General features: G+C 38.3%; 1 protein-coding gene and 1 long non-coding RNA gene across 6 annotated transcripts in view; one reads left to right on the forward strand and one right to left on the reverse strand.

Annotated features, from left to right (window-relative positions):
* Positions 1 to 18,851, forward strand: part of LOC144668620 (uncharacterized) — a 31,610-nt gene extending 12,759 nt beyond the window's left edge. The window contains exons 2-3 of the long non-coding RNA XR_013573525.1: positions 17,957 to 18,196; positions 18,311 to 18,851. This is a non-coding gene — a long non-coding RNA (uncharacterized LOC144668620). The remainder of the gene's footprint in view (positions 1 to 17,956; positions 18,197 to 18,310) is intronic.
* Positions 1 to 19,047, reverse strand: part of kcnma1a (potassium large conductance calcium-activated channel, subfamily M, alpha member 1a) — a 779,423-nt gene that overhangs the window by 139,699 nt on the left and 620,677 nt on the right. For 3 of the 5 annotated variants that reach the window (XM_078530812.1, XM_078530811.1, XM_078530813.1), the window contains exons 17-18: positions 13,816 to 13,902; positions 10,945 to 11,021 (exon numbers count right to left, since the gene is read on the reverse strand). In XM_078530812.1, coding sequence (XP_078386938.1) covers positions 10,945 to 11,021; positions 13,816 to 13,902 — 164 coding nt within the window. Of the gene's footprint in view, positions 1 to 5,283; positions 5,458 to 10,944; positions 11,022 to 13,815; positions 13,903 to 19,047 lie in introns of all 5 variants that reach the window. The other 2 variants (XM_078530810.1, XM_078530809.1) reach the window with 1 other exon arrangement.

Consider the following 19,047-nt stretch of genomic DNA (forward strand, 5'->3'; position numbering starts at 1 on the left):
CTCAACAATTAAAAACCATCACAGTGTGCAGGAACATGTGAAAAAATATAATTTTGATTTTAAAAAGGACCTTCCAACAATTTTTGATCTTAAACTTTTTCAGACAGCTATGCAAACAGTTGACTGTCCAATCCAAAACAGGCAGGTAGTAATCCTGAACATTTCCTCAACAACAACTTGCATTTCAATAGTACACTTCACATATAACAAGCTGTCCCAGTCCATTTTAGGCAAAAAAAAATAAAAGCTGAAGGGAAGATAATAATAAAGGACTGAGAATTTATGTTGGGGCAGGGGGAGGGGAGCTCAGCACAGTAGGACAGAATGGCTTTTTGGAGGCATTTGAATGGTTCTGATAGAAAGTTCTAGAAGTGGCAAGGCTAGGAGGTTTAGGTGGAGATTCTCAATAAGGCAGGAATTGATTGAAAGAGCATCTGGTGATAGAAATATGGAAATGCTGTGACAGCAGTAGGCCATTCAGCCTCTCCAGGCCATTCTGCCATTCAATTAAATCATGGCTGATCCCCATTTTAACTCCATCTATCCATCATGGTTCTGTATCTCTTAAACTCCCTGCTAACAAAAATGTATCAATCTCAGTTTTGAAATTTTCAAATTGGCCTATGCTCAACAGCTTTTGGGAAGAGAGAGTTGCAGACTGCTTCTATCCTTTGTGCAGGATAAATAGAGTATGAAGGTAGAGTGAAGAGTGTGTGAAACAAGGAACAAACTGGTATCACAGATCACCTAAGTGGAAGGTGGCAGAGGCAGGGTAGAGGGTGAGGCTACAGAGGGATCTGAAAGTAAGGGTATGGATCTTAAAATCTAATTGTGGTGTGAAGAACCATTGGACCCTGCAAAGGAGTTGGGCGATGGGTGTAGGCATCTGAGATGGTGATGACTGTGTGGGGTTCTGTGGCAGCAAAGGTGTAGACCAGGGCATTCTGAATGTTTGAAAGAACAAACAAGAATTAGGCGTTAAGGAAGAATTAAGCCTCAAAACACTTGACTTTTGCTCAGAATCCTGACTCTAACAATAGGTTTAGGATCTGCAATCTGAGCACTAGAAACAATAGGGTAAGCATGAAACAGGAAAAGACGCTTCAGACTCATGCTGACTTTTCCCCACTCACATCAGCAGCAAGCGTGGGCCCGGAGTAGTTTCCTGTTCACCTGGCATTCTGGCTTCCTTTGCAGAAAAAGTTTACTAGTACAGGCGCAATCTGAAGTGTCGAGGACCTAGATTTCAATATGTGGATCCTATACCCAACAGGATTTTGGCAAACTTAACTTTGGTCTTTATTTAATTAGGTTGAGTTACGCAGAGAAATGTGCACCACAGTTTGAGAAATTAGGTGCAGCTTTTGTTTTCGTATTTCATTTTTCCATGTTTTACTCTCATTCATGCCAACTGCCACTCTGCTTGCTTTCTAGTTGTGTGAATATCAGCTCCCAGCTGCCTCTCCGTATTGTCAACAATCCTGTTTGCAAAACGCCCAAATCCCCTGGACCAAGACTGCAGTGTAAACATGCAAGCTTTTCTTTAAATGTCACTAAGATGTGTGGTTGTATTTGCTGTAAATACAGGGAAGAAGCCCCTCTTGAAACAGATATCAATTTCTACAAGCTAAAATACAGCTCTGCTTGGGGACCACGCCTACTCACTGTTCAGGGAAAAGGAAATGAAAGAAGTCAGAAGTATATCTCAAGCTTTCTAAGTTGTTTGCTTAAATTGCGGCTCTTCCCCATGTGTTTGATGTTCTTAATATGAAAGATTACAACATACAATCGTGGACCTGGAGTAGTTTTTGTTCACCTGGCATTCTGGCTTCCTTTGCAGAAAAAGTTTACTAGTTCAGGCGCAATCCGAAGTGTCGAGGACCTAGATTTCAATATGTGGATCCTCTGACTTCCCTTTGAAATGCAGCATGTACATTGAGGATGGGCCAGGAAACGTCCAAAGTAATTATTGTGTTTGCCAATTTGTGGAACCAGCTATGTGATCTTACTGAAATATCAAAATTATGTTGTAATGAAAGAAAATTATCTTGACAAAACTATGGAGTGTGCTAACGTTACTGGGGTCCATACTGAAACCAAGCCAAGTAATGATATAATGGGCTTTAATGAGTATCTAGGGAAGCAATCTAGTACCACAGTGAAAGACAAAGGGCAAAAAGCATCATAGCTGAACTGACACTAATTCAAGCTGATTGTCAGAGCAGCTGAAGAATGTAAGAAAGGAAATGTGATCTGTACGTTTGACCTCTCTTTGATTCCATCCCCCACTGCTGCCATTTCTAATTGTCAAATAGTCAACATTTCACATCTGCTCATATTAATTTAAAGAAAATCTGAATCTCACCACTCACTGTCCTTTCTTTCCCCCTTGATTTCATGAACTATTTGTAAGCAGGGTCTGGACTAGGCTGTTTATATTGCGTGCATGTGTTTTGTTCCTACTGGATTTACAGTATCCAACAACTGTTTATCAGTCAAGCAATTGGAATCATTCCCACTAAAGCAGGAAATGTTTGCGGTTCATCAATAAATAGGTGTAAACGAAAACAAGTTGCACTGTGCAGTCCAACTAAAACGGAAAGCAAAGTAATAAAGTTCACAACTAATGTCAAGTTAAAAATGACATAGGAGTTTTCATCCTAGATATTTACCCTCAACAGATTATGAAGATCTAAGTACATCAGTTGGAGTATAGGCCACAGTTTGAAAACAGTATCTGTTTAGTGAATTGAGGTTTATGGTTGTTACATGTTTCAAGTGATGTGGATCTGCTTAATGCAGTGCAATTTGAGGTTGGTAACTGCTTAAAAAGTGCTGATTTGCTACCAGTGCTTGCATAGTGGTTTGAGACTGGTTCTTGATTAGAGTGATGCAATTTGGGATTGATACCTGACATCCCATCATCCACTGAAAGGCTCATTCAAGACTTTGTTACCTCCTGACTTGATTTCTTTAATGTTATCTTTGCCAGCCAGCCTGCCAACCTACAAAACTTTCAGCTTATCAATAACTCTGCTGCCCAGTTCCTCACCCACAACAATCCCTGCTCATCCACCAGCTCTGTCTTTCCTTACTATTGCAATATCCATGTGCTAAAATTTAAAATTCTCAACCTTGTATTGAAATCCTCACTTGTCCTGAACTCTGTAATCTCTTCCTGCTCCTCAATTCCCTTCCAAACCATGCATTCCTGCCAGTCCATTCCCCTGTGTATCTTTGTGCTCTCCCCTTACGCTCCAAAATTAGCAGCTGTTCTTTCAGCCAGCTTGCTTCCAATCTCTGGAATTCCCACTTTGAACCCCTCTGTTTCTCCATGTCCCTCTCTCCTACATTAAAACCCTCTAAGAAACACTTCTTTGATGATGCTTTTGGTCACACTCCCTGATATCATCTTCTCTAGTTTCCTCATGCCGCAGTGAATCATCTTGGGACATTTTCTACATTAAAGATGCCATATAAATGTAATCTGCTGTACAGTTGTGCGGTTTGAAATCAGTAGATGTTTAGAGGAATGGAGTTGGAGATTTCTATCTTCTCATAGTGATGCAGAGCTGGCTGATTCAAGTTATATGCCAACCTCCTCATCATCCTCCAGTAAAGGAAAGTGGAGCACTGTACACATTGGTGCAGAGCTGTGTTCAACGGTTTCCAAACATTGGCTATATTTTAATATTCACAAACAGTGTAAAATTAAAAATGTTAAAACCTATATTTAACGAGTACAATGGAGGCCTGATTATGTGATTAACTGGCACCAGTTTCCATTATGGTGCAGCCAACATAAGGTCAAAGGGAAAAATGTGATACAAGTTGATTTCACATCACTTACCTAAATTAAATTTTGGTAACTGACACAGAGTTACACTGCACATCTTTGCATTGTTTCCTGGCATCAATGCAAAACATGCAGGTATAACTGTTGTATTAAACACCAATGTTCAGTTCTGTTCAGACTACATTTGGAATCTGCTCTACAGGTTTCAGAGGCGGCTTGCTCCAGCTCCAAGCTGAAGTAAACATCCTCCCCTTCCAGTAACAGTTTAAAGTTGGTCACAACTCAGTGCATTTGCAGTCTCTCTTTTGTGAGCAGCTAGATTAAGATCTCTGGCAACTTTTTGCCTTGGGTAAAACACCGTGGTGTCAGGCTGGTAATTTCAAACCGTGAACTAACTGCAGGCAGAGCCGAGTGTGATTGCCTAAAGATTTGGCTTAATTCAGAGCAACCTGATTCAATCTAAATGTTACCTCCTGGTGTAAACAGAATATTATGTTGTGAAATAAGCTGACAGAATTACTGCTTCTTAAAGGGGCTCTGCCATTCTGCAACAGAACAGGCTCAAATATTTCAATTCCCAATTTCTGCAGAGTTGCCAAAGTACAGTGTAAAACGAGTTAAACTTCTAGGGTAGGGGATCCAATGGTGGTCTGAAAACTTCAGGATATCTAGCATGGCATTCAAATTCCAATTTTACAGATATTTTACATTCATTTGGCCCACTCATTGCTAAATTATGGACACAGTGTCAGTGTTTGTCAATGGCTTTAAAGGGTTTTACATTCCTTCCCAATTCCCGAATGGTCCTTACGATGTTTTTGATCTTTAGTGGGTTAATTCTAGAGTAATGGTAATTTGGTGTTATATACTGGGAGCGGTTCCATATTTACTAATTCATCACTAATCTGGAAGTTAAGTTCCACTAGTGGTTATTTCACCAATAGGAAACTGGGATGACATTGAATGCTGTGGCTTTTAGCGCTAAGCATATAGAATGGGATGTTCAAGTTTGTTATGCCATGAAGTATTGCACTGCTCTGGGCTCATGTAACTGGGGTATTGTATATTTGTGACAGAAAGAGATAATGAAAGAACATTTATAAAATTAAAACACAGCAATAATTAGAAATAAATCAGCTAAATTCAAGAGAATATTCCTCCCACCCCTCTCCCACTCTAGTCATGTACTTTAACTTTAATGAAGTCACTTCTCCATAGTTTATCCAGAATGACATTTAAAGACATGGAATAACTTCAATACCACACTGTACCAAGAACATCCACATCAAAGCGGCACTGTGGGTCTCCCATGCTAATCCATAGACCCATGTTCTAGCAAAGCACACATAGCCAACTTTGTCACTAGGAAGCTCAAATGAACACGGCAGCAGTGGCAACTAAAGTACAACTTACTGGACCACAGAATACAACACAGAAGGGACCACCCCACATAGGACGGACATGGAACAGCATGGTGTTAAACTTACAGGCACGTAAACTGGTGGAGCAATCATTAACAGAGACAGAAGAAAGTGGGAAGGTTCTCTCAAGGGTGTCCAAGTTACTATGTATACTGTCTGACATGCAAGTGCAGTCACGCTCACAGCGTCCGCAATCAAAACAACATGCGAGTTTCATTCTCTTGTAGATGGACATCTTGGCTATAATCATGTTTTCGATGGAAGGAGAGGAAGAGGAGCAGGTTAATGGCAAGGTTACTCAGTCTGACAGTTGGAAGGAATTAACAAGGGTTCTAATACAGGCCTTAGTAATGTAAGCAGGCTTGACAAGGAAGAAGAGCTAAGACAATTTCATGAAAGTAGCGACAAGAAAATCATCTTTAAAAGTTCAAAAGAAAGAGTTCAGAAGATAACTTTGAGTATACAATTCACGTTCTTAAATATTTTCAAGTTCATGCCGCACGGGACACTATTCAACAGAAACACAAGAAGTTGCTGAAAATTTCAATTGTAGACCTGCTCATCATATCCCTTTTAAAACAATTTAGTCAAAGCAGGCAATTGACAGAAACAGAATTGTATTTTAGTGATTGTTCTTTTCGCTGCTCTCCATTGTTTTTGCACAAGCATGTGGTGCTGGCAAGAATTTGGTATAATTAGTATTTTCCTCATAATTACAACTGTGCTAATGAGCATGTCAAAATTTAGGTAGCACATAAAATACAGGTCCAATTCTTTCAAGCACACATGATGCTGAAATGGTTATTGTGCTAATTGGTTCACTTGTTCAATGAAATTTGTAATATAAATAATATAAAACCATATTATTTGATAATAAACCTAATGTACTGGTAATGAGGAATAATTTAAGTTTCTCATATCAAGTAAAACAAAATCAGCCTTGGATGAACAAGCCATTATGCCACGTGAAGGACATATTTAAAGCTCTCGACTGAGTCAAGCACTGACCTAAGGCCATTTATATCAAAATTACTGGCCAAGCAAGGGTCACGCTATGATCGAGGAAAAAAAGGCTTTGGAGGGTGATGAATGAGAGGCATCTTCAGTAGCATCCCCATTTCTCTGCAATCTTTTCAGCGGTTAGTTTCAAAACATTAATTTTCAGCAGATTTTTTTTTAGGTTATCCGCTAGCTGAGAAAAGAATGATCATATCATGCAGCATTAAGCCTGTTCAATGCACGCAACAAGACTATTCGGTTAGCACTGGTATTTCAATGAAGAAAGTAGCATCAAAGCCTCATAAATGCTGGTGATGCTGGGCAGCATCGGCCTCTTGTCTTCCTTTGAATGATGCCAATCTTTTCAGTGTGACATTAATTGAGTCTGACAAGTCTTTAAAAGGAATGAAATCTTGAGGGAGATGAACCGTTTTTTGATCTTGTTTCTTGAAATGAAACCAAATACTTCAGCCAAATTATTCTTCCCAATCAACGGGGGAATTGTGCAGAAGACATGCGGGTGCCTATTTTTTGTTTTTTTTTTAAAAAAGGAAGACTTGAGGAAACTATTTCTGAGTCCATGCAGAACTACCAAAATAACAGCATGCTGATAAAAATAACAGGCTTCAACCTTGGCAATAATGAATAAAGTAACAAAAAAATTCAATAAAGGTTATTAAGATTGAAGCATCCATAAACATTAACAGTCTAGCTTGTATCTCAAAAAAATCCATGCTGTAATAAATACATTGCATTCATTGTGGAAATAAAACGCAAACAGTAATAGCACTTTCAGACAATGACATGTTGGGAAATGTTAGTTGTTGATGAGATGCATGTAGTTCTACACACGAAGGACGTGTCCACTAACTCGACACACAAACTGCTATATGGACTCCTTGCAAAAACATGTTTATACTGCCATTTTTATTAAAAAAATATATTTTTTGAAAAATCATCGTCAAGGAGGACCCGAAATACCACGCGCTGTTGGAGACCAGAGGAGGAAGAATGAGAAGGTCTCTGACGACATCTAGTGGATGGGCATCACAGAGCACCATGCTCAGCAAAATGTGGAAGCTGTCAGGGTCCAGTCATGGGTAGTGAGTAAAAAAGGGCCCAACTACCAAGAAGAATTGAAATGGTGACAAATTCATTTCAATTCGATATCTGGTGATGATCATATGCATTAAAGAAAAAATGGAATGAGCAGTTGTGGGAATAAAAATATTCTTTTGATCGGTGTTTAGTAAACTTTTTCTACTGATTATAGTTTCTCAATTTGTGGGGCTTCCCATAGAAAATGGTCCATTCAGTGAAAATACAGCAGCAACATTAAACTGAAGATTGAGAGCACTCTCAAAAAAGTGGGAGTACCCCAATTATCTTCATAGTCTTAGGATAAAAAGCCTTACGACAGGTTTGCCGCCTCTATTTTTCTATGATTGGATGAGGGTGTAAGGGCCAGGGCTGCACTTTTGTCACAGAAAGATTAAAAAATGCTTTGTTTCTTTTGCTAACTTGTAAAATGGGCGTTGGATTGGGCAGCTTGATCTAGATTATTGGTGTAGAATCAGTGAGACATATCTCCTTTGTCTGCCTATCCTCGATTTAAACACTCCTCAAAAAGACTGAAAAATAAAAATGCACAAACAAAACATTCCTTCTGGCAGATCTTAACCTTCTTTAAATACCCTAGACAGTTTTCTACAAAAAAATGTTCCTACTTCCTCTCCGGAAGGCTTTTCTTTGTGCAAGGGGTAATTTCAAAGGCGGCGTGGCCCTCACCAACTCACTAATGAGTATTGACAGACTATTCAACTACATGGGCAAGTCTCATATGATGGTTATACATGCACACTTTGTATCAGGGGCTCAAGGATTTTCAGCTATCAGCAGGAACCTTTGACTGTTGTTTGCCCCCTGCCCTTACCCTAACCTGCGGATATCGGTATTGACTGTAGCATTCTAACTATTGTCTTGGGTGAGTTCAACTAACTGAGAAGACCAAATCTAGAACCTGTACCTCTTAATGTAGAGTCTTTACCCAAGTGCTGTGCAATGGAAACTGCTGATCTTTTCGCCCTTGACATCAATGCCATACTCTTGGCAATGCCAATGATCAGATTCTTAGGCTTGCAGTCTAACTGAAATCTTCAGAGGAAGAAGCCAGTTGCCTTTGCCCCACATCTGAGGCCACCTGTCCTGTTCACTTCTCATGTTGCCTAAAGGGAGCTGCAAGGGCATCCTGGTGACAAAAATGACAGCATGGTTGCCATCCTCTTTTGCACCTCTAGTATAAAGAAAAGTTGGAAATGTTGCAAGAAGGTTTTGGAATGAATGCAATGTTCATTTTATCTTTCTTCGCTCTGTTATAGTCAACCATTACCAGGGACACTTGACTCCAGCTCACTGAGCTCCAAAGCTGACTTCCACTCACTTCCTTTGCTTTAACTGAATCACATTTTTATTTATGCTGGTATCTTGCCGTTGGGCTGCTGTATTTTCTACAGATTCAAAGTGATCTGTGGGCAGTGCTGAAGATGATGTGTACGTATGATGTAACTGCTACACATGCAACATAAAAATCTCTTGCTCAAGGTAGACAAGTTGGATCGCACTCTGGGCAACAGGGAACCCGTTTTTACTCACAATAGATCACTACCAGTGTGCAGTTAAATTATAGAGTTTCATGTTCCAGGGCAGCAGGGAGAAAAATAAATTAAAAATACATCAATCATCAAAAGGTACTTGCAATCATTTCATACATGGATTCTCATGTGCCTGAGTTCCACGGAAAAAGGTCTATATGTAACTGTGTTTTGTGCTTTCTCTTTTCCCCATTACATTTTCTACAACAGTGAGACAAACCTAGAAGGGGTGAATGCTTAAGAAATAAGTTCATACATACAGAAGAAATACAGATATAAACCAAACTTTAGCATTTTTTCTAACAAATCATCCCATACAACTCTTCAAAAATCAAAACTGAAATGGCTTTTGCACTTCCTCCCTCCCCGCCTATCTAGGAGAAATTTTCTTTGCAAATTCTGGACCATTCTTTGAATAATTTAGGTTACAATGAAAAAATAATGATACTTTTAAGCTGAATTTTTGTTTTGCTTTCAAGCAGCCAAGGTTTTCTTTTTAAAAAAAGATAAAGCTACTCACTTTAATTATTCTTGACCTCTGTGGATGCACCAAGTTTTTTTTGTTTAAATTATTAATAATGGGCCTAAAAGGTTTGGACAAGTGGCTAAGTAGGTCAGGTATATGTTAACAATGTGACATGACTAATGCCAATATAATGATAAATCTGCTGGAATTTCATTCTAAATGTGACAGCAACTACTAAGATGTGTGCCCTTATCAAAAAAAAACCCCAGCATTTCTGGTACTGTACTCAGGTACTGCATATTGCATGCTCCACCATTAAGGGCTGTGAAATACAATGCATTTGGCAAGGATTTGTCTTTGTTTTTCCAGCTGACTTGGAGCATTACCTCCAGAGTTTTCAAACAGCGGCAGTTTAGTTCTGACAAGCTCTTTCTTCAGCCTCACTAATCATGTCATTTTATTTATACATCTGTTCTACATCACATCATTAATAGACTGAAATTTGGACTCCTCATTTTAGGCACGCCGTTATTCTCCAAGTATATTTTTAATTTTTTGTGCGCAGCTTAATCACATTAATGCTAATTATTTTTCGCTCCCCAATCTGCAGCGTTCATTAATTTTCTCAGATTTCCCATTATGTATTAATGGCATAATGTTAATCTAAACCTGCCTTCCTTTCAGGTAATTAAACTTCCTTTCATATAGTCTGAAAAATATTGCTCTCCATTTAATTTCTCTTGCCTTAGTTATTCGACTAGGTTAATGAGCTGGTGAAGGGCATTGGTGGCACAATCACACTGCCACGGGCAAGTGACCAACAGAGGCCAGGCACTATGCCACTTGGTAAGTAGGAAGCTAAAGTCAAAGAGAGCTATCCCGCAGCTACTCTTCAGCCTATTTGGTTGACCAAGTTCAGGGTTGCATTGGAGCAGGTTATTGGTCTACTCTATAGGCTGTAGCAAGCAAGTGGCATGGAGGAAAACCTTAAAATAGAGTTTCTCCTTTTAAAAATTGAAGTGGAAATCAAGTTCTGTGCGTTCTGATGCAGTTTACAAGTCAAAGCATTCATTATGTTTTTCCTTAAAATGATAATTTGACTGCTTACAGGAGTCTGAATACTACCGTGCTTTTACAGCAAAAAGGGTTGACTTAGAATAATTATGAAGAGTTGAATTTTCAGCACACTGACCTCTGTCCATATCCTATGTCAAAGATTTATATTCTGTAGCCAACTTTATTGCTGTCAAACCAAACTCTGTCAAATAGGGACTACAATTAATGGTGGAGCTGCAATAAAACGTGCACCTGTATATTTGAGAACTGTTTAAAATGAGTGTGTTGCTGCTGGATAGCAAGCATTTATAGTTGTTGTTTATATACAATGTTCATCGGGTGAGTAAATAGAAGTTTAACTACTATACTGTACTCCATTTCTGATCATCACTGGCAAGCTATTAACAGAAAACCTTTGATGTCTGGCAAGCCGTCCACAATACACCGTTGGCGCAAAAACCTCAATATTTTAATGCATTCAAGGTGTACATTTGTTGCAAATTATAATCACTAAAAACAAGGTACTGATGGAAAGATGATGAAATTATTACTTACGTCGTTTACAGCCACATTTCTTAATCCTTTTTGTATCTGTGATGTCATCGTGACAAGCTTTGCAGTAGAAAAATGCCCTGAAGCAATAAAGTACAAGAATGACCATTTAACGGACAGATGCCTTTGCTCAGGCTACAGCGCCACATTTTCTACTAAACGTGGTTTATTCCAATGGAGAAAGACAATGCGCTGTCTTAAACAGCCAACCTTTACACAGCGCGTGTAAATTCAGAGTGACAAAATGGCCAGACTTTAAGTTCCAAATTACTGAGGAAGATATGATATGATTGTTCGGGACTAGTGGGAAAATGGAGGTGAAAATATATTCAAAGATACATAAAAACATAAAAGTCCAGTTGCCTCATCAATCCCACTCCTTTCACAGCCATGCACACTTTCTGCTATTGTGGACTCTACCCAACATATTTAATCTCCTAAGGGAAAGTTGTATGAAATTTCTCCCTGTCCCCCTAAGATAATTGACTGAAACTCCAGAATATAAATCTATCCTAACAAGGCACATTATTCAATCCTGACCAGCTGCCTCCAACCAATGACGTTTCCATGGCGTCGGTGTCACAAGAACCATTGTGTTTCCGAAAGTCATTGATCATCTCTGTCTGCACATATCATTATAATCTTCAGTTCTACCTTTAACTAGATATGTAGCCGCTCCTCTTAAAGGAGTTAATCAGCACAGCCTGAACTGCTTTTGCTAAGAGTCTGTTCCAATATCTACACTACTCTGTGGGGGAAAGAACGTTCTAATCTCTAGTCCTGCCTCAGGCTTGTTAATTCTGTTCTCATTTCCTGTAGTTCTGCACTCACCATCCAAGTTAAATAACCTGCTTACATCCATATTATCCATGGCTATCAGCATTTTAAAGATCTGGATCCTTTCCTGAACTTACTTCTCCAATGACAAATTCAGTTTGGAGAGTCTCTTTTCATAAATCGCAGCCCTAAGGCTCAAATCATTGTTGTTTCTCTTTTTAAATGTTTTTGTTGGTGGAATTTTTCTGCTCATCAGTGTGTGGGTTTCTAAATGCTGGGAATGCTTTTACCTGGCACCCAATGTCAGCATTAAACAGGTCAATTGTGGATGTAGAATGAAGCTCTCTCTTCTCAACCAACAGCCTGCATTTAACTAGCACCTTTAATGTCGTAAAACATTCCAAGGCACTTCCCTGGAGAGTTATCAAGCAAAACTCGACACTGGGCCACATAAGGAGATATCTGAACGGATAATCCAAGGTTTGGTCAAAGAGGTAGGCTTTAATGAGTGACTTGAAGAAGCAGAGAGAGGTGGAAGGGCGGAGAAGTATAAGAAGGGAATTCTAATATTTACGACATAGGCAGCTGAAAGCCTGGACATTAATGGTGGAGCAATTAAAACAGAGGATGCGCAAAATGGCAGGAGTGGAAGAATGCAACCATCTCATAGAGTGAAAGATGATTACAGAGATAGGGGTGGCAAGGCCATTGAGGGATTTGAAAATAAGAATTATTTGATATAAGAACTAATTGGCGTGAATTGGTAGATTCAACTCAGTAAATCTGGGAGATGCTTGTTAGGGTGAAAATTCAAGCTGATGCAATAGGGGGTGCTCTTCTGTGATTAGGACTGAGGAACATGAGAGATATTTTCTACTGTTAGAAACAGATGTGTCAGTCTTGCCTTTTTTTTGTGTAGGAAGATATGCTGTTGAGAAACACAATGCCCATGAATGGAGTGATTCTCATCTGTTTAAATGCAGGTGAGCACAATCCATGAAAATTTGAGACTTAGTAGTAGTTCATAGGATTGGTGCTCAGTCTCTCGTAGAACCTGCACTCCAAATAGCCTTCTCCCACCAACACTGAGCCAGTTTAAAGATTGCAGCAAAATCCACATTGAACAGTATCATTCATGGTGAAAGGGTTCAGTTGCTGCATCAATGAATTAAGTCCAACTCGGTAAGTGAGTGGATTCCTACCAATTTTTTAAATAAAAGATCAATACAACATTAACAGGCATTAATAAGTATTAGCATTTCATGGAAGAAAATCTTGAATGTCATTCCCCTCTTTTGAGGGGTGAAGACAGGGAACACCATGAAATGGCCAGCCTAGAGGTTTCACTTATCTCCAGTTTTTCACTAACTTCAGGGTTCAGTTCTGACTCAATGACATTGAAAACAATTTACATTGTTGGGCTTGAGTAGAGTGAGCTTTGCTCTGTATCTTGACCCTGTTATAAATAACCAAGGGGTCTTAATGCTTCCACTGGGTACGCTGAAGAAGCCTCTCAAAGCTTTCTGATATTATTTGTTGCATGAATGCAACTGTATCCCTTCCTGATTATGCAATTATCTTAATTGCTTTTCTGATATTAATATGTCTTCATTCAGAAGGAAAATTGTTTGGTTTTTAAGATCAACACACACTATCCTTCCTCTGTACAGATTCTGACTGGCACTAATTGCCACACTTCCAATACTAGCCAAGGATGCAGGCGTCTTTGGGCCATGTACTGTACTCCACAACCACAGTTACTGGCACTCTGTGATCAGCTGGCTGGGAACACTTATCATCATATAGGATTATATCTAGCAGTGTGTTTCCCTCCTCCCAAAGCTGACACTCATGGCTGGACAAAGAGAGACTGTGCATGCAGCAAGTCTCATCATATCTCAACATTAAGAACAGACAGTTGAACTTATTGGCTCCCTTGCTTGTATAGGATGATATCTCAACAGGAAAAGTAGAATTCCTCCCTCCCACTCTTCCAAATGAAAGATATAGGAGTGTTTATTATTTGGCATATTTCATCATTAATTAGAAACAGATTATAATTGCATCCATTTTTCATGTATCAAATCAAACAACTACCTTTTCACTTCTTTGGCATCACTTGCAATGAAGAATCCCAATGTGCCTTCATGGATCTTGATGTGGTTCCCAGGATTGATTAATATGCTACTCAGTGAAAACACAAAACACCAAGTTTCTGTTAGCTGCTGCTGGAGAAAAGCATTGTCTTGATGGCACATGAATTAAAGGGGAATGGTGCACCCATCCCCACTGCAAAGAAAATTACTCTCATATGAACTGCACTTATATTTCAGTACCTATAAATATTCCAACAGATGACTGTAAATGACTCAATTAATGACTGAAAGGAGCTTGTTTATTAGAGCCATAATATTAAGATGCATAACAAGCAAAGCACCATCTGCTTAAAAACATACACCCTTAAATAAATTCTCAGTTTACCTAATTTGAAAGCCTTCTGATAACAAAGCAAAGAACAGGCTTTATACTTTTAATCTGGATGATGTAACTCATTGTTAATCACAATCTGAACCAACAACGAAAGTGGAGTTTAAAGGTTTCAGGCTGATTTTTCTTCGAGGGATTACAGTTGCTTCACTTCTACAGGGAGGTGGTGTTTTTTTGGTGCAAACTTACTTGTTCCGATTTGCCATTACTTTTTCTCTTCATTCTATTTTGTTTAGGGTCCCACTCCCTCTTGCTGGTACTAGGATGTGTTTCCCCCAGCTAAGGTGGCCCCGCGGTGCCTTGCTCTCAACCCTCACCCCCAACACTCTTGAATTGGTTAAGAGGACATCTCTGAAGTGAATTCTTCTATAGTTTTTATTCAGTGTTTCCTCTGACAATACAGCTTGTGATGAGGAATTTGCAACCTGAATAACTTCTGACAAAGCAGGATGGATATTGGATGGGGTTTGACAAACAAATTAGTTATATTTGAACCACTAACCAATCTTGCATAGGTAAAATAGATTTTCACAGCACTATTTTGTTGAAGGAACCATGGACAAGATTCTTCACCCATTGACCATACATGGATTGAAAATCTAGCCCTATATCCTTAAAATGAAGCTACTATTCACATATAATTTAATAGGACATTAGCTGCAGTGTCAAACAAACAAGTTTCAGTAGCTTGTACAGTTCCCCTGTGATTGGAAAACAATGTGCGCTCCCATGTAACATCATTAACTGCAACTTATCAATAGTTTAAAGTAACAGTCACAATCCTTTAAAGGTAATACACGTCAAGCGTACAACTACTGCACGGCACAGCTGTATGCTAAATTAGTTAGCTGACCCAAAGGAAAGAGATGGCTGGTACATGTTATCGACAAGAATCCCAATCCCTCTGTTTAAATAGTCTGTTGTCTGAAATCTTCCTTTAGTCCTGATTTTTCCAATAAACATCCAGCTCTTTCCTCTGGGCTCTCTCAAACTACTTGGTTTTATATAGTTCTACTTTCATATCCAAAGGCTTTGATTTCTGGTAGACAAGAACAAAAAAGATAAAAAGGAAAGGTAGCAGTCGAGAAAGTGCACTCAAGGCACATTCACAAATAAAGCACAGCGAGATCTGAATTGCTTCCAGGGATGAACTCCTTGCAGTTGTTGATTTACAAGTGTTATCAGTAGGGCAGCTTCTCTTGGTTTGCTGGGATGATGCCAGCACCACCTCTCCTTAGATACAGCTAAATTCCACGAGGATTATTCAATATCCTGAGGTGATTACCAGACTTTTCTTTCAAACTTTCTTCCTATTCGCTCTGCCTCATTCTTACAATCATTCATCACTTAACTGCTATTCCTTTGATTTACATCATCCTTGCCTCCTACTGTTTTAAACATTTCTTGAGTCCTGTGGAATAGGCCTTGGCCCCTCATTTTGCTTTCTCAATAATAAAAAAAATTCTCAGAAATAAACCTATTGTTGTTTACTGCAAGAACATTTCTAAATAGAATGGTGATTCTGCTTTTAAATCAAAATTCATTCGGCAGAAATATAAAGAAAATCTGAAACAAAGCCGAACAGATCCATGAGCGGCAAAGCTAATGAGTTTTCTGGATATTTTTTGTTTTTATTTTAGATTTACCACATTGACCTTGACTTTTCGGTTTTCCCCATTTTCTTGTGTGCCTTTTTAGCTTCTTAGCTATTTCCATCTTCTTTGAATGTACTTCTACTGCCTCACAAGATTACTTTTTAATTTCATCTAACAATTGCTGATTTTCAATTAAGCAGTTTACAAATCACTTAACCATTAACTTCCTCTCTGTGATTGGAGCTTCTGCCCTTTGTTCAGTGTCTTTTACCCCACTTCCCCCTCAAACTTTAGTAAGCTGCTTATGTGCCAGTTCTCATGCCGTGTATTTCCAACATTTTCCACTTTTGTTAAAAGTTACTGTTTCATTTCCAACATAAAATACATAGAGTTTCCTGCTGCACATATCCTGGATTGTCGGGAAGCTGCTAGTATTATTCTACTTCAAGAAACCGATGGTTTATTTGAAATAGCCTAATTTCACAGCAACTAATAAAAAAAGCAAACTTTCATTTATGTAACACCTTATCACGTCATTGAAAAGTCTCAAAGTGTCTGATGCAATGAACCATACTGAAATACAGGCTTCATTTAGGTAGGCCTCTAACTGGTGGGAAATAGCTAATAATGAACTCGTGTTTCAATTGCCTAGTTCATGAAATGAATTCTAAAGCTTGATTTCAAATATGTTGGGTTGCAGGTATCCAGTTCTTTGTTGGAGCTTTCTAACAGTTTTTTTTAAAGAAAGCTACTTTACAGTTGATGTTTTTGATCAATCAAATATATTCGGGCCTTCCATACAGCACTATTGTTAGACATAGCACTAAGAATGTTACACTAAAAGATGCACTACAAGGTTTTTCAAAGAGGAAAATCTAAACAATGCATTTTATATTAGAAACCATGGTATATCTAAAAACATCAAAGCTAGTTAGGGGAAAATGATATGTACTCCTTGTATATACTATTAAGAGGTTTACTAATAATACCAAGCTATGTATAATATCCATGGTACTAACACACCACTTTTCTGTGTGTTATCGTTTATACAAAGTCCTGGTACCATAATCCAGGCTTAATCTGCATTGTTGGATTGAGTAGAGCTGTTAAATGTATGTGTCTTTACCATTTAGACCACAGCATGTGTACATTGTAAACTGATGTATGTGCCTCTGTATTCACATAAGCTTTTCTTTCTTTATGAATGGAAATCTGAGTTCTGCTGACATCAGATTCAATTTAATATTCAATTGGCAATGTAATTAGAATATAAATTAATAAAAACCAAGTCTCAGTATAGATTTCCATATATCAGAAACTCATACAGTACATGATTGACTTATTAACAGATTAAATTTTAACTAGAAAATCAAGGAGTAATCCCAGGAAGCAAATTTCTGTTGGTAAAGAGTTCAGTTCACTGTGACAATGACATGCTTCCACCACAAACCACACAGAGTAACAATATACAACAAACGACTGCAAAAATAGAGGTACAACCATTGCAAGCCACGTATGATTGCAGTAACTGTTGTTGGATGGCTGAACGGCACTAGAAACTCTCTTATTTTTGTTGTACATATATCACTGCACACAAGCTTGGAGTCAGACAAAGGAAGGAGGTGAGGGACAGACATAAAGCAGGATAGGGGGAAAGAAGGGGCAATTCTTGGGACAAAAAGAGAATAAGCAAATAGCTACTAAGCTAGTTGGGTCAGCGATTAAATGACGCTTGAAAAAATTGAAACAAAAATCATGAAAAAAATTCAAAGATTCAAATTGTTATCTTTGGACTAAAAGGATACTGCCAAAACATTAATTTACATCATGCATTAATATTTCACTCAATGTCAAGCAACAAACAGGGTTTGTGGCGGGGGGGCGCAGATGAGAAGTGGTTGTCTTTAATAGTGGGCTGGGAAAAAATGTGCAACCTCGCTAAACCAAGAAAAACTAAAGAAATGGTAAAAACTGCTTCTGAAATATGTTTTTCTTCCATATTTAGTGAATTGACTGTGTAAGCATGGAATGTGATCAGTTACCATCAGGGCATATTAAAATTATCATTGTAAAAAAAATCATCAAACTCATTAATTAGCTAATGAAATAAATTTGTGACAATTCATTTTTTCCCTTTCTTTTCAATGAATCCACAGACAACATGAAGTACTGCTTAAATGTACAAAAATCTGAAGACAGACAATGTGTAAGACATCAGTTGAAGATTTTGACAAGCAGACAGCATAATAGCACCTTGGCTGACTGACATTTACATTACATCATCATGGGGGATGGGGAGGAATAAAACTTTATGCCAGCAAACGTTTTAATATGGAATGGTTGGAAACACAATCTGTGAGACAGCAAAGAATGAAGGACCATCTAGAAAAATATATGTAAGTATCACTTTTCCCAAAGAAATTAGTGTAAGGACAAGAAGTTTTTTTAAAAAAAAATACTGTAAATGTCATATGTTGACTAAAATGTTATTCTATTTGATGTGTTTTTAGTATTATCCTGCTGACTTGGTGAGAGTAAAAGAATGAACACTCGAGGAAATGAGTTCCAAAGCTGGAAGATGTAAAGAATTGAAGGGAAAGTTGAGATTGGCTGGGAGGTAAATGAAGAGAGCTTTACCGCTTGGCACCTCTGTAAACAACAAGAAAACATTTCAATCAAACGCCATGGTAGGAACAAACAGCTCGCAACAAAAACAAAAGGAAACATTCCAACTTGGCAAACATAAAACAAACAAAATAGTTTTGTTTCTTCAAAAACACGAATGTGGCAAAACGCAAGAAAACGCAAAAAGAAATCTTAGTAACAAGAATACAAAGTCGAACTTTGTTCTATTTTCTCTGTGGTGTGAAACAATTATGAAAATGAAATGCCAATGGATTTTGGACGCTACTCTTGGACATTCACTAGGCTACTTTGCAGCATTTATGTATTTCACCATAAGATGTGTTTGGCCTGTCAGTGTTCATGATAATTGAGAGTTTTAATAAATCTTGCCTTCAAAGAGCTAATTGGGCTTCCCCATCTTCCTTCCACACAACATAAAGATGAATAATTGTTGTGTTTTAAATGTTCCCTATGTGCTCTCAAATTAAACGAGAACTATTATTTTCCTCCATAAACTTTCAGAAAAAATAACTAATGAATTAAAAACAGACGATTCTGGAAACACACAGTAGCTTGATCAGCATCTGGTGTGATGTTTCTCACTAAAACTGCTTGGCTGAAA

Source organism: Cetorhinus maximus, chromosome 27 (assembly GCF_964194155.1).
Source record: "Cetorhinus maximus chromosome 27, sCetMax3.hap1.1, whole genome shotgun sequence".
NCBI classification, from domain to species: domain Eukaryota; kingdom Metazoa; phylum Chordata; class Chondrichthyes; order Lamniformes; family Cetorhinidae; genus Cetorhinus; species Cetorhinus maximus.